Source organism: Dryas octopetala, chromosome 1, assembly GCF_963921425.1.
Source record: "Dryas octopetala chromosome 1, drDryOcto1.1, whole genome shotgun sequence".
Classification (NCBI taxonomy): domain Eukaryota; kingdom Viridiplantae; phylum Streptophyta; class Magnoliopsida; order Rosales; family Rosaceae; genus Dryas; species Dryas octopetala.
In genome coordinates this window covers 6107445-6123149 of record NC_141366.1, presented here as the reverse complement: position 1 = coordinate 6123149, position 15705 = coordinate 6107445, and the positions used below count along the sequence as shown (strand labels likewise).

The following is a 15705-nucleotide window of genomic DNA, read 5'->3' as shown; positions in this document are numbered from 1 at the left end:
AAGTCAAGGCTTTAGAGTTGCTTTGACTTTAGAACTTTAGACATTTCAATTGCACGTCTAATCCAACATTCAGAATCTTCCTCAATTTCTGAGTTCTCATTCCGATAACGTGGGCTAGCTTCTTTATGAGAGGTGGAGTATAACCTAATAATTAATGGAGTATGTACGTCGCGGGTCTTACTTTTTTTTGATGGAATTCAAGGAGCATAAAGAGGAAGCCAATGGTCTTGGCCAAAAAAAAAAAAAAAAAAGAGGAAGCCAATGGCCATGTGATTATCAATGGTTTTTTTTATTATTTTATTTTCCATAATTAATAAATAATAAAATTGGCAACTATCCAAGTCCTAGCTAACAGTCTGAGTAATGAATTGGATCAAGTTTCATATTTGATCTCCCTAATCCTCTATTACACAAATAGACTCAAAATTAAGCTTTAATCGACATGTTACTTACAATTTGAGTATGAGAAGACAAGAGAAACATATACCTAATACAAATACCGTTGAAGACTAAGGACCATGCATGTCATAACTATAACCAATTGCCGTACATTAACCTCTTTATCTTTATTGACTCAAAAGTAAACCAAAACAAAGCTCTTTAATTTTTATGCATCCATAGGATATAATAAGAAAAGTTTTTCCTTAAATAATTAAAGTCTTAAATTTTGATTTGAACCGCATATAAATTAAAAATATAATAACATAATATATCAAACAGTATGATGCATAATAGTTTGTAAACAAAATTTTTAAACATTGCCACCACCCATTCACAGCTTAAAATTATGCTATATAGGTCAATTTTGTACAAAACTAATGTGCTATTATATATTGAAAAAAATATATAAAATGTAGCAGGCTAGCAGCCAGTAGGGCATGGTATGAACAAGTACTACAAAATTAATTATGTCATCAACGTTTGATTTGCATATATAAATTAGATATTTTTTAATGGTAATCTTGTACCAATAATTGATTGGTGAGCCCCACTTGAAAATATTCTATGCACAAAAAACTGAAAACAGACGGCCAAGTATGCTAATTACACCCACATCAGGACAGATCCAGATTGGGCACTTTGTTTATTCATCTCTAAGCTAAAATCAAGGCAAAGATAATAAAATTTAAAATTAAAATTTTTATTACTAAAAAAGAAAAATTAAAATTAGGAAAATGTTAAAAAAATAAAAAAGGAAAAGTTTGGGTATCTTAGGGCGCATGATACTCCCTTCCAACCTCTCGCTGAATGACACAACACAAAACTCGTATGTACGCGGAGAGAGAGAGAGAGGGAAAATGGTGGCGTGTAAATTGCAAATGACCAAAAGACAAAGAAAAAGTGGAGGCTTTGGATATGAGAAGGGGACACGTGTCAACAGATCTGAACTTGTGGTCCCACTCCGACACCACGGTGCCGAAACACAAGCGAGCACTCGGGCAGCTCGCCCAGATCGGCGAAGAGCGACTCGTCCTCTTCCTGCATGGGGAACACCATGGCCGCCGCCACGTCAGCGCTGTCCTCCGCAAAAATGGGGCTCTCGAGCACCGTGGACGACGTCGTTTCCATGTCCGCGAACCAGCCAAAGTCGTCGTTGGCAATAAGAGAACAGTCGTCGGCGCCGAGATCCGCGAAGCTCTCGGGCTGGGGGTGGGGCTCCTCGGCGGGGGTTTCGGGTTTGGTGCTGCTGGTGCCGGGTTTGGAGTTGTTGTGGTGGTGGTTGCGGGAAGCGGGCCAAGGGTGGTTGTGGTCGGCGGAGTAGGTGATGACGAGCATGGTGGGGTCCATGCGGCTTCTCTCTACTTGTTTCCTGGCTGGGCATCCCTTTGAGCTACTGCACCTGTAATACCCTCTGCTCCATATATCATTTCGTAACCAAATTGATCAGAGTAGGCCCAAGAGATTAAGGTAAATTAAGAACCCCAATAGGGGTTGTTGATTTATTGTAAATTGACTGATTGGTAGTTGATCGAGTACCTGGGGTAAGGTGAACCTTTGATGGGTTTCTGGCCGTACTTCCTCCAAGCCCAAGAATCGGAGGGTGGTGGAGTATTCGTGTTGCTGTCACCTTTGATGGGTATTGACACCACTCGTTTCTGTATGGCTCGCCTACCACTGTAACATTAATATATGAATTAATTTCAGTTACCCATTATGAATTAACATTGGTGCATGGAGTGAATAATTAGATATATGGGGTTTGTGAATTGAAACGAACCTTTTCTTGGGGGAGGAGGTGGAAGTGATATTGTTGTTGTTGTTGGTCTTGGAGTTGGAGGAGTAGACGTCGTTGAAAGCGGTGGTACAAGGTGGAGGAGAGTCTGAGCTATTTTCTGGGGTGGAACTGGTAGTATTGTTGTCATTCTCTTCTTGATCACTCATAAAGTGTTTGTTGCTGTTGCTGTTGTTGAAGAATGTAGAGTCCATGCTTAATTGGAACTTGTAAGTGCTGAATTTGGTGGTTTGGATGTGCTGATGATGATGATGAAGCTTGCATATAACACAAAGTGGCTGCTTGCTTAATTAGCAGCGCACAGAGAGAGAGAGAGAGAGATGGAGATTTGTGAGAGAGAGAGAGAGGGTTTGAGTTTGGGTTTGGGTTTGATGGGAAGAAGAAACAAATGGAGGGAGGGAGGGGAGGTGTAGAAATGGAGGTGGGTCCTTTAAAAATTGGCCGCCACATTGACAAATGGGCTGTTTGTTTCATTAGTTTATTCAAGGACGTGCAAGTGCAAGTGTGCAACCAAATTTGTTTTCTAAACCCCAATAATGGATTTCTCAAATTATATCCCATTTTCCTTCTTTTTTTTGGCCAAACGAATCACATTTTGCAATTTGAAAGAGACCCCTCTCTCTTTTCAATTTCTATTCACGTCACCCTTTTGGGTCTTTTTTTTGGTGATAACCCTTTTCGGTCTTTATCTCAATGTTTAATACCCCACTCCCCCACTCATAAAGAAAAGTCCATACCATGAAACCCTGCTAACATATTATATGTGTCTGTACACACACACACGATTTCAAAATTACAAACCAAATCGAAATTCCTTCAATTTTACCTAACTACGATTTTATTGTGAAACCACAATCATAATTTTGTTACATTCTTATTTGATCTTAAAACCAAAACTCTTTCAGATCAACTAAAGACACTTTAGATTCTCCACAAAAAGAGCTACATTTCGACTCTTGTTTCTAAATTAATCTTGTCAGTGAAATACACATTAAGACAATAATCAACTCGATCAACCAATAGCACAAATTCACAGTATGAAAGCATATGTTAAGGTTCTCGATCTTGCAATTTAGTTACATTAATTGTTTGTTGTAAATGTTAGTCTATTATTTTGCGAGTCTGCCAAAAACCTACTCCTTTCCAATTAATGATAAACAAGTATATTAAATTTGTTCTCTCCTGGCTCGAATATTCAATGGAGACCCAGTTCGAATTAGTTCACATGGACTTTTAACCCCAATCAAGATACAAGGAGAAAGATGGTATGTATCATGTATGATTTATGAAAATGATTATACAAATGATACGATCATGATAATGTTAATTTATCGGCTTACATTAATTTCTCTAATGACGTACATATATTATATTTTATAACCATGATTATCTCATCAATTTTGTTTTTCATATTCCTTTCTTTCAGGGCTCTTTGCCTCTTACCCCTATCTGATTCCAATAAACTATTCTTTAATTATTTAAATTAGTCAAATACAGCTATTCTTTACTAACTTTTTTTAATAGCTAGCTAGCTAGCTTAACCAATCCCTAAATGACGTTTACTAAAATTTATTCTCATTTTCTTTTTGGTTATGGAGAAAAAACAAACCTAAACCGGCCAGATCGAATTTATGTTCATAATTTCCAAAACTATTGAAAAGGAATTATCGGAAAGTTTAATTCTTTTTTTTTTTTTTCTAGCAAAACAGCCCAAAACCTCTAGAGCAACCCAAACCCCAAAGATCAGAATACAGGAAATTTGTTTTGGGGTGCCATAGACATAGAGTAAAACCAAAAGGTGGAGAATAACCATATATATATACAAAAATGCTCTAAAGTTAACTAATTAGCAAGTTAATACAAAACTAACCACCTTGTTGGGCCCACCGCATAATGTAATCTCAAAATCTAAACCGTTTATTTTTTAGACCCTACTTCAAAGATCATCTCTGTAAAAAATTTCTAAAATCGAAAGTCATTTAGTCATTTGATTATAATAACAACTATTTATATGTTTTTATTGAAATTAGTGATCGTCTATTTATTTGATCACAATTAAATGACTAAATGATTTCCGATTTAGTTGATTTTTTGCAATAATGATCTTTGAAGTATGGTATAAAAAATGAACGGCTCGGATTATGAGATTAGTTATGTGGTAACCCTAAAAGCATAGTTAGCTTCTTATTAACTTGCTAACCAGTTAATTTTAGAGCACTCCTATATATATATATATATATATATTTTTTTTTTAAGTTAATCAGTCATACGTTTACATTTAGTATAGTATTTTTCAGGGTCATGACCCATGACTCAAGGCAAAATAAACCAATAATAATATGATGAGATTTTGGATTGATAACTTATAGAAAGTGGCTTCTGCAGGCATGGTTCCAAATTTTAGAGGAGCCACAGAATTTGACCAAGTCAGTTAGAATTTCAGCAGTCTCCGTCCCTCTCCCGAAGGTAAAGGGATGGAAATTGCCAATTGGGCAATTTATGTGACATCAAAAATATCAAACTAAGCCATAGTCTTCTAGACCTCATGGATGCCGTGAAGCAATTAATGTGAGTATTATAATATTCTTTGTAAATTCATTGTATATATATATACATAATTTATATATTTATAACCCTAGCCGGCCACTACCCCACTTTTATTTTAGTTTTATATTAATTATAATTTATTTTAATATTGACTCACCCACTGCATCCATTATATTATACATATCTTTTCATTGCTTTAATCAACCCTTCACAAAGTCACAGCTCGCAACTATATTTTCAAGGATAGGAAACATCCTAATGCCTTCCTCATTCACATTTTTAAACTCCTTGAGAAATCTCTTCCCAAAGAGCCAAACGCATACTTTTTGTGCACGACATGTATGAATATTAAGAAAGCATGTGTATATATATATATTTATTATATGTTCAAATTTATGACTACAATAGATGGAGCCATATCTGGTGAGCTATATACAAGTGGCATATTTATTAAAAGCTACCTTTATGATCCCAGACTTTCAGCCATGATCAATGGAATGTAACCCACATGTTGTCCTAATCCGTGTAATGCTCTTGGGGTCACACAACTCGATCACAACCATCTCCATTAATAAGAGTTGGGTACGTACGAGGTGGATTCACCTTCTTTAGTCCAGGCCAAAATGGAATGCACATACCTAATTAACTAGTTGGTATTCGAGTTTTTCATTTTGTGAAAAAAATTACTATTAGATTAATAACTAGCTTGTTAGTTTTATAATATAGTAGTAAATGTATGATAAACAGTTTTATTTTGAGACGTACTTGACATCAATTTACTCTGCAAATCAAAAATGGGGTTCCTAGCTAGTTGCTGCTCCAAAAATGTCTAATGGGACAAATTTATTTTGGGAGTACTTCCACATACGATGGAAGGTACATGCACTAATTGGTTGACTTTAGCTTTGTCTGATTTTTGGTTTGTGGGAGTGACATCTTTTGCTCTTTTTTGGACTAGAGTTGGTTAGAATATAACTCTTCAATTATTTACAGATCCCACAACAAACATTTAAATTATATTGTAATACTTAATTTATTTTTGTTGCAAATTATATATTGTAATACTCACTGTATGATCACGACAATAATTCACAAAAAAATAAAGGAAAAAAAGTAGACAAAAAGACTATGTATATGTTAATGTTCTTGGGAAGTGAGAAATAATCCTATTTGACCGATTTGAGTGAAAGCTTTAACATGGAACTATGAAAGTGGCCCCCTGTGTACTTCTAAAGGAAATATCTCAAACTGCATTTCTTTTTTTTTTTGTAAGAAAAACCCAGCATTTCGTCATCAAATGGGTCACATCACTTTGATAAACTAATAATTGATGGTCAAGCTGCAGGCCTTGTGTAATTATCAATAGGGGTGTAATAGAAAGTCGTTTCGACATTTACAATAGATGCATACTATTGATGGATAAGCCAGTAAAGCCTTGCACATGCATGTCACATGTTCCAATATGACTGTTTGTAATGTATTGGATTGGCTTCCAAGGAAAATTGCGAATATTCTCTACTAAACAGGGTAGATTTTTGGACAAAAATTGAGGAATGAAAAAGTTATTATATGCATAGCTATCTGTAATATTCTTCTTAGGCCTTCTACAACAATAAAACCCAAATCCATTTTTACCACAAAAAAGTGTCCAAAATTTGGGTTTGGATTTCAATATTTTCTACGCATTTAACTTATGTAAAAATTTAATTAAGTGCATGTTAATTTAAAGTTTATAAACTTTTATAATTATGAATATTATATAATTATGAATATTTTAATTAGTTATTTAAAATGATACTAATATTAATATAAAATGATTATAAATATTGAAATTGTTGTGTAAAAGAGAGAAAGATGTGAAGAAAATAATAAGAAGAATGAGGTATATATAGAAATTTTTATTTACTAGCCGTTATAAAATTATGGAAAATTTTTTAAAATTTTCTAAAATTTTTTTCCGATTTTTCTAACATTTTTTAAATTTTTTTATGAATTTTTAATGAATAAAAAAATAAATAATGGCATAATTTGGGCTGTTGATTTGCAACGGGCCACATATCTCAACCCTTAAAAAATTCAAAAAGAATGTCTCACCCATGTGCTGGGCCATGTCAGCTTTTGGGTTTGGGTTTCAGGGTATCCCAAATTTGGGTTTCTCGTTTGGATATTAGGTGTATTTGGGTTACTTTTTCTGACCCATTGGTGTTCAATAAAGCCATAAAATACCCAAAATGGGTTTTAACTTACCTTTTTGGCTGTTGTTATAGAAAGCCTTAAGAAGTGTTTTATATGCGTGTTATGAGAGATAAGTCATATATATTCGCCACATAAGGAAATTTATTTTTTCTTTACAAAATGTTCTAGAATCAAGGGCCACCCAGAATCAATTTTAACTTAGAATGTTTGGAATTCATGTTTATACTCGAGTTATTTATTTTTTATTTTTGGTTTAAACTTAAGATAGATTTACCCATCCTTAATGGGCTTCTTCCTGCATACCCAATTACCCATTCTCCAACAGTAACTACCATCATCTATTTACCTCTTCAAAAATAGGGCCGACCCAGACAAAAGGCAGCACAATTAAATAAAGCAGATGATTCGCCTAGGCCTTCTGAGAAAACGCCCAATTAAATACTTTTAAGGCCCAAAGAAAACAAAAAGAATCTGGTCCTTCGGTTTCTACTGGTTATTATTATTATAATAAATTGAAAACAGGTCTCAAAATGAGAGGGGAGAGAATGGAAAAAAGGAGTTGCATAGTGAGACAAATAATGATGTATATTTTGCACATAACGATATGAAGTAATGTCGTTACAGGTGAGCTGGAAGTACTATTACTCTAATAATAAATAATGAATAAAATATTTACTTATTATTAATATATATATTTTTTGGATTGGGCTGTTGCAAGCCAAGATTGATCGGAGGTTAGGTTACACAACTTTCAAATTAATGCTATAGCAAAAAAAAAAAAAAAACTTTCAAATTAATGGGCTTGTTCTTTTCCAATTTTCTGGGCCGAAGGCCTTTCAAGAATAACATAGTCAGAGTAGAGTTCTTGAAATTGTGTTACTCTAAAAATTTAGTTTACCAATATATATGGGGTGATATTCTCGTACTAAATATTTGGCATGTCATGTTGTAATATTAATTTTACTAACTATATTAGGCTATTAAGAAATCCAAAATTGGACAGAAACAGTGAATTTTCAATGTTTGATCTCATTTTCAATTCAGATACCCCACTTCAATAGCTTTTTCTATTCAAAGTGCAAGTGACACAAATACATATATACTACATACTGCTCGGGATACGCATTAGTTAATATCTTCATTGGATTTATGATGAGCAAACTAAGAGTTATTATGAAGCAGTTGATGGGGAACTACAAATTCAAGCATATTAATTAATTCATGCGTCCCTTTTAATTTCATATATCTTGCTTGCTGGTAGTGGTGGCCCTGACAATTGCTTGCGTGACATCTCTCACATCCAGGTGGTGCTGGTTTTGATTTTCAGCTACGTGAGTATGAGCTGCAATGGCTTCCATAGAAAAAGAATTGCTGCATGAAACTCTAGCTTGCACAACATTAAGACCCATTTCTTCAAAAGCCTGCAAAATTGAAACCAGAGTGTCCCCTGCTTTCTCACAGGTCACCCTAACAAGAAACCCTCCCTCAATCTTCTCTACCTTCACTTCCTGTCCATCCATGCATCTATCCACAATATTATACGCTGACCAAAACGTTAAGAACTTGCTCTAGTTTAAAAAAGAAAACAAAGAAAGAGAGAGAGAGTACCTTAGGCACATGAAAATGTTTGATTAGGTAATTTAAGTAGTGTGTTTTGATAGTCATGAGCTGTAAGTAGTCTCTTTGGACTGCTTGAAGCTTGAGTTTCAGCAAGTGAATGTGCAGAAAAGCATCCATGAGAATGGCGCTCTTCTTGACCTTTATAAAAACATATATACAACAACCAATTTAATCAAAAAGGTTAATTAGCAGCACAAGAGAGTGCAGTACCTATCTATAAGAAAATCAAGCAGATGGTATTTAAGTTTTTTTGCAGTGCGTACAGATTTGGACTTGGTAAGGGTCCTCAGAATTTGAAGCTTTCGGCGCAATGCTATTCTCTTCCGCACCAAAGAAACCATATCTCTCAGTATGTTTGTAACTTTTAATTGCATGTAGAGTGAGATTTAAGGCGATTTTGTAGAGTGGGTTTTATAGTGTAGGAAGAGGAGGACATGGGTTTATATATTGTGTGGGTTGGCCTGCCTTTCCTAGCTAGATTGCCAAGAGCTAGAGGATAAAGAGAGCAGCTAGCTTTAATTAATTAGTGGGTATATATGTTTTTATGTTTTAGAATCTCGATTTCCCAAACTATAAGAAATATATATATCATCTTGTTTTATGTGAATTGGAAAAAATGCGAACTGCATATTTATCAAAATTAATAGATCTTAAGAAAAATGGAAAAAGCAAGGGTGCCATCCATACCAGTATATATTGAATCATTTGTCAATACAAAATTGGCGTTTCCATATATGCACACTCTGTGTGTGGAGAATGAATTCTAGTTTTACATGTGACAATCATACATTGGTCTTTTCAGATTGGATAGGACAATTTGCAACCAACCAAAATTGATCACATTACTGCCTATCTATATATATGTCCTGTACCCACAAGCCAACGACTGAATATAAATTGGTTTTGCCCGCATTGAAACTTTTGCAGATAGTCCTGCCTTTGATTTAGTAAATACATAGGACTTGAATCCGTAACCTGTTTAAGAAAAATTAAAGGGCCTAATTTATCAGTTGCAAGACAGAAATTTTAATTAGCAACATGGATATGTTTAAAACGTACTAGAGAAATTAAAATGACAACAGGGTCATTCCAAACATGCATTTCTGCTATGCAACATGGATATAATGTAGTAATTAAAATGTTGAACACTTGATTGATTAATGAAGCTAGGTAGCTAGGGTGGGAAATGAAGGAAAAGGCCAAGACCTGAGCATTAAGACAAACTGTTCACTGTTGGGATTGAAAGAGTTAAGAGGTGCAGAGGAGGCAGGTGGGGAATAGCTAAGCTAGCTAAGTGCTAGACATGATATGTATAATGTACATGGGAATGGGAGCAGATATTCCAAATTACTGAAACGAAAAGGGAGTGTTATAGTGGAATATAAAGTTGTTTTAATTGGGTCACTTTTGGTAATTGCTAGCTAGCTACTGTTCAAAGTTTGCATATGGGTTTGATCTGTCAGAGATGACTGAGGCAGTCAACAATCACTAAGCCAAACACATATATGAATCTGTACAGTACTGTAGACAATAGAGACATGCATGCATTACATATATGAATCTGTACAGTACTGTTTCACGGGCTCTCATTTGGTTTCGGTTTGTCTCCCCTGCTCCTATATACAATATCATGTATTATAATTAGTGCAGCAGTGCCATTGCTGCAGGGCTGGCCGGCTTATATTGCATGCTTACTATTGGCCATAGCTCACATGCTCTGACACTACAAATTCTGTTTTATTCTTTATCTCGTTCTTTCCCCTTAAGTAGGGGTCACTAATCATTCCCCTTAATTTCCAATAACATATATAAAAATATATTAACTAGCTATATACATTAATTATTCACTTTAATCAAGCGGAAGCATGTAATGCAACGTTAAGTAGGGGTCATAAAGAGACTCATGTTACACAGATAATTTTGTATATATAATATAATGAATGAACAACGTTAGATGCATGCAAACAGAGGATGCTTGGCTCATTTCCTTGTGCATACTAGTAAATTCCAATTTAGCATTGTCCTTTGCCTCTACTGTGTAAAAAGACATGTCCATCGACTTCTCAATTATATCTCTCATTCTTCGTGTACAGCTAGCTAGGCATGCCATGCCCACCACAGGCACTAAACGAAAAGGCAAAAACACATTTTGGATTTTAGCATATATCATATATGCAGTGTCAAATAATGAATACGACTCTAATGACTCTTAATATAGCTAATTAATATTAATTAATTGGCTATCTTTTAGGGGCTGATTAAAGAGGCCCTTATCATATGTGATCTGGTCTCCTTAATTATTTTGAGATATTTTTCATCTTTAATTTAAAAGCTGGATCGGTTTACCCAAAAAGAAAAAAAATATATATAAAGCTCGGGTTCCAATCCAATTTCTGTGTCCATTTGTGTTTGCAACTTTGCATTGACATCTCTCTCTCAAGGGGTACGGCCGGGAGGGAGAGGCTGCTGCCATATATACGTGTGTGTAGCTAATTTTGAAATTCTAGGCATGAGGGCATGAGCTGCTTGTGAATTGCATTTTGCTTTTTATCTGTTCGTCCAGGGAATCCGGATTCGATCACATGCATCATATATCGCAAAAGTGCATGCATCCAATTTCTGAAAAGTAGCTAGGTTTATACTTTATCAATAATCATGTCTCAACTACATTGTCTTATCTTAATTATTTGGTGTTTTATATTAAATTTGAAATAATAATAACTGTACTGGCATTCTAAGCCTCCATCATACGATGAAATCATATTTGGGCTTTGTGGAAAGTTGAGAACTTGAGATTGGATATGGCCCAACTTAATTAATTAAGAATCCTTTGGGTGGTTGAAAGTGAAAAACTCATTCAAAGGCCGTTAGGCCCGTTACAATGAAAACATAGGCTGGGTCCAACAAGCTGAGCATCAACCTGGTATTTTTTATTTTTTTTATTCCTTCGGATTAATGGAATTGCATCGATCTAGTATTCAAGAAAACGCATGTCGAAATAATGGCGTGCAAAAAGAACAAATTAAGTGGCAGCCTCGAGCTTCCGCATGCATATAATATTACTGAATATATATATATGGCGTCATTTTCTACTTTGGAAGATCCTCTACTTAATTTGTTCCATGGAAATTAAAGAAGCCACACATATTGAGATTGGATTTGGAATTTTGCAATAGAATATAAGAATAAATATGAGAATTGAGTTGAGTTGAAAAAAATTAAGAATATGTATTTGACATTTGACATCACAAGCTAGTGAGAACACATACACATACACATGTAACACATACATATACATACCATATATATATTATATATACGCAAAATGAATAAAAATATATATATATATATTTCCAATATTATATATCACAAGTAGTATTGTAGTTGAATTGATGAATGCATCCTCGAGTTTCTACGGGGAACAAAATCAACTTTTATATATTATTAATTAGGTCCATATATCCGGCCATCTATATGGCTGGTCCTGAAAGCAATGAAGTGGACATTACAAGTGGCTAGCTAGAAGCTAGAAAAAGATGTATTGAGAACATGCTCTGAATCTTCCATCTTATATTTAGAAACCTTTCTAATAAATTTAATTCTTTTCAAACTTTTCAATGAAGATATTGTTTTGTTTCACGTGCGCATCCAAGCGAGCTAATTAAAACTACAGGTATATAAGTTCGGCAATTAATTAGAGGATGTGTTGATGCAAATTCTCGTAAGGCAGATGCAACAACGTAGAAATGATGACTTGGCTGATCCGAAGTCCTGCTGGATGTCGATGTGGATGTTGATTAGGATCTTCCTGCAAGAGAAACAAGATCAAAGGAGATGGACCGGTGTGGTACCAGCCAAACACACTCCGATGATGAAGTCAGTGATTGTGTTTGATGGTGGGTGAGGAAGGACAAAGGATGAACTTGGGAGAATGGGAAGAACAAGGCAAATGTTCTGGGTTATTCTCAGCAAGTCGGGTAGGCTCTTTTGTGGATGGGAATTTTTGTGTAAGTGTTTTTTGCATAGATTGCTAGATCCTCATTTTGTGCATATGTGGTACCTTATATAGGCAAAGGAAGACTTAATGAATAAGTTACCTGCATGTGAATGAATGGTTGCCAGAGATCCATGCACCTGGCCAGACCTAGTTGCATGTTCAGCTGCTTACTTCCTCAGCATTTAATGTTGCATTGAATGCTTCATTAAATGCAAGGGTGGAAGGTTCAGGCAAACTGCTTCAGTAGTCATGAATGCAGACTGGATATTCTGTCTGTCAGAAGATTGTGTCAGGTGCATTCAAGTGTGGCGGTTCGTCCCAGCGTGATCTTCCCTGGAATGATGGTGGAGAGCCGAGCCGAACCGAACTTCTATCCTTATGCGTGTGCATGAAGTCTGTGTGATCGGATCGGGCATGGGATCCCGGACCGAGCCGAACATAGAAACAGGGGGCCCTCCAAGCTTTAATTAGCTGACGTCAGAACTCGAAAGGAGGTCACTTCGGTGCCGGGCCGAGCCGAACCGGGATGACCGTGGGAAGATGGACACTCAATCCTTTGGAAGATCATTGGTTCGGCTCGGACCGAACATGGAGGACCTGGCATGGAGATCCGGTCCGAGCTGGCAGAGGCGGTGCTGAGTGGTGATGACGTGGAGGTCAAAGTTTGACCACTGAGAGCCAACTCCGAGATGGATGTTGACCAGCCACGTGTCGAGCCGTGATTGGCTGTTCGGATCTATGTGGATTTTCCCACAAACAGGATGTAATTAGTAAGTACGAACCCGAGGCAATAAAGCATTAGAGCTAGAATTAATTAATTTCTCATATATGATATCGATCAAACAGTGCTGTGTGAAGTGTATTAATTAATTACAGTCAGTAGTTTTTCCTGATCTTCTGGTGGACGAGTTATTAATATATATGCTAGTGAACCAAAAATTTTAACGTTCAGAAACCTTAGATATTGGGCGTTGTTATTAATTAATTAATAGTGAGTAATTAAAATGTTGATGAAGAAGTGTGTAAGTACGTACAGCTAAAGTTTAAATCTGTACGTAACATGAATAAAGTGATGGAAAAGCATTGTTCGATCCGTTGGATCCATAGGATATGCTTTGTAGCTATAGCTAGGTGGCCGGTCATATATATATATATAAATAACAGTCTCCAGTGCAATTCAGTCTGCAAGCAAGCTAGCTAGCTCTTAACTTTTAAGTAGTACTAGCTAGTTTGGTTAATTTGGTGGTGCAGTTGCGTTAATTACAGGGCAAATCTCCTTTGGCACATAGCCACTTATTAGAATCAATGCTAGCGCTGCACCTGCATGCCTTGCAGTTCTAGCTAGTGCATGCTCTTTGCCAAAGGAGATTTGCTCCGCAATTCTTCTGCACTCTTCTGATATATTAATTACTTTGTGAATAAGCTAGCTAGCAGTTCTCTTTGCTGGCCTGGGCAATCACGATTGTTTAATTCAGCTTCATGTAGTGCTTTCATGCATAAATGCATGATTCATTCAGTAATTAGATTTCATTTTTCAGTTGGGATATATTTTCACACTTCAAATTCAAGTCATTTCCCAATATATAGCACTTGCATATATATATGATCCACTTAGCATAATGCATATCTATCTGATATATATGTCTCTCCTTTCCCTAGTATTCATATATAACGAGCTAGCACCGAAAAGAACTGAAAATTTACTATTTCATGTTATATCACAATTTACTTGATGCATGCTTTTGTGCAATCACGTTTAGAATAAACTGGAGGGAGGTCCTTAACTCTGAGAGGTGAAGAAAACCCTAAGCTGCTGGTTTGAGATTCAGCCGCCACGTACCCTCCCCTCCTCTCCCCCTCCCTCTCCCCCTCCCTCTCCCCTCGCCACCTCTTCTCCCTCCCCTCTCCCTCCTCTTGCCACCCCCGGCCTCCCCCTTCCCCGCTGCCACCTTCCCTTCCCCTCGCTGCACCAATTTCTCGTCGCCAAGCATATATCGGACATTCGCTGCCTCCGCCTGTTCCCGCCTCCCAGTCTGTCATCTTCGTCTTTTGGCAATGATGGTTAATTGGATCGTGGTTGTCGTCATATCACTGGAAGATGTGCGCTTCGGCTCAGGTGTTCGCACCTCTATCTTCCTCGGTTACGGTTACTCTTTATTTTCTGGAGTCTCTCTGGCTCCTTTGGTGGATGTGGTTCTTGCTCGGTGCTGACACGATGAGATATTGGGGATTCTGTGGGTTCCGCTCACTTTTACCTCACGGTGTTTCTCGGCTTCCAACTACTGGAGAAGTAGCTCTCATGACCCACCTCCTTAGCCCAGGGTTTGGTTTTCTGTTTAGATGAGCGTTACTGTTTGGGCCACTTATTATCTATTTTTTATTTTTGGCTTATGGGATCCTACTTTGTATTCTCAATGACTTTTGGGCTCTTTTAATGCAATTCTTATTTCGACAAAAAAAAAATTTTACTTGATGCCTTATAGTTGTTTTTTGATGGTCTGTGCAGGTTACTGGAGTACTGAAACCTCGATCATTGTCATCATGGGAATTAATACTTACTGTACGTGTTATAGATCCAAGTAAATTAATGATTAATTGGCAGAGAAACGATATATGAAACTCGATCAGATCGATTCAGGCATTGCAATATTTCATGGGTTGGCTGATCGAATTCAGAAGCTCCTTCTCATACTTGAAATTTGTGATCGATCAGAACACGATCGAGGACCTGATTGACATATATATAATCCATAAAACCAATTTGACAGCTAGAGACTTGTTAATTGTTGAGAGTTGTCCCAGAAACATTGTTTATATAACGTCATGTAGTCACTTCGATAATTCTCTACTCATTTTCAATTCGTTTTTGATTGGATACTTATATTTAATTGTATCTCATGCATGCTGTGAAAGTTTTATATACATATATATATATGTTAAGATCGAAGTAGAAGTAGTAGTGGCCGATGCTGATGATTAATTTCCTTCAGAAAATTTTTCAATTTCCTCGATCTGTTGCCATCTTGCATGGTCGACCCATCCCCCCTCCCTTCTATTTAGAATCCTCTTCTTAATTTCAACCATATACATCTATGTACCCAATCTATATACA

At 36.3% G+C, this 15705-nt stretch overlaps 2 protein-coding genes across 2 annotated transcripts; both read right to left on the bottom strand.

Moving 5' to 3' along the window:
* Positions 1–1036: 1036 nt before the first annotated feature.
* On the bottom strand, positions 1037–2566 carry WRKY65 (WRKY DNA-binding protein 65). Its single transcript, XM_086242422.1, has 3 exons — positions 2219–2566; positions 1978–2115; positions 1037–1852 (listed from the first exon to the last, which is right to left on the bottom strand). The coding sequence occupies exons 1-3, from the start codon at positions 2425–2427 to the stop codon at positions 1375–1377; spliced, it is 825 nt and encodes a 274-aa protein (XP_086098548.1). The 5' UTR covers positions 2428–2566; the 3' UTR covers positions 1037–1374.
* Positions 2567–8033: 5467 nt separating this feature from the next.
* LOC147296996 (transcription factor bHLH35-like protein) lies at positions 8034–8996 on the bottom strand. The gene is made up of 3 exons (XM_086229842.1): positions 8860–8996; positions 8585–8734; positions 8034–8484 (listed from the first exon to the last, which is right to left on the bottom strand). The coding sequence occupies exons 1-3, from the start codon at positions 8968–8970 to the stop codon at positions 8215–8217; spliced, it is 531 nt and encodes a 176-aa protein (XP_086085968.1). The 5' UTR covers positions 8971–8996; the 3' UTR covers positions 8034–8214.
* Positions 8997–15705: the final 6709 nt, after the last annotated feature.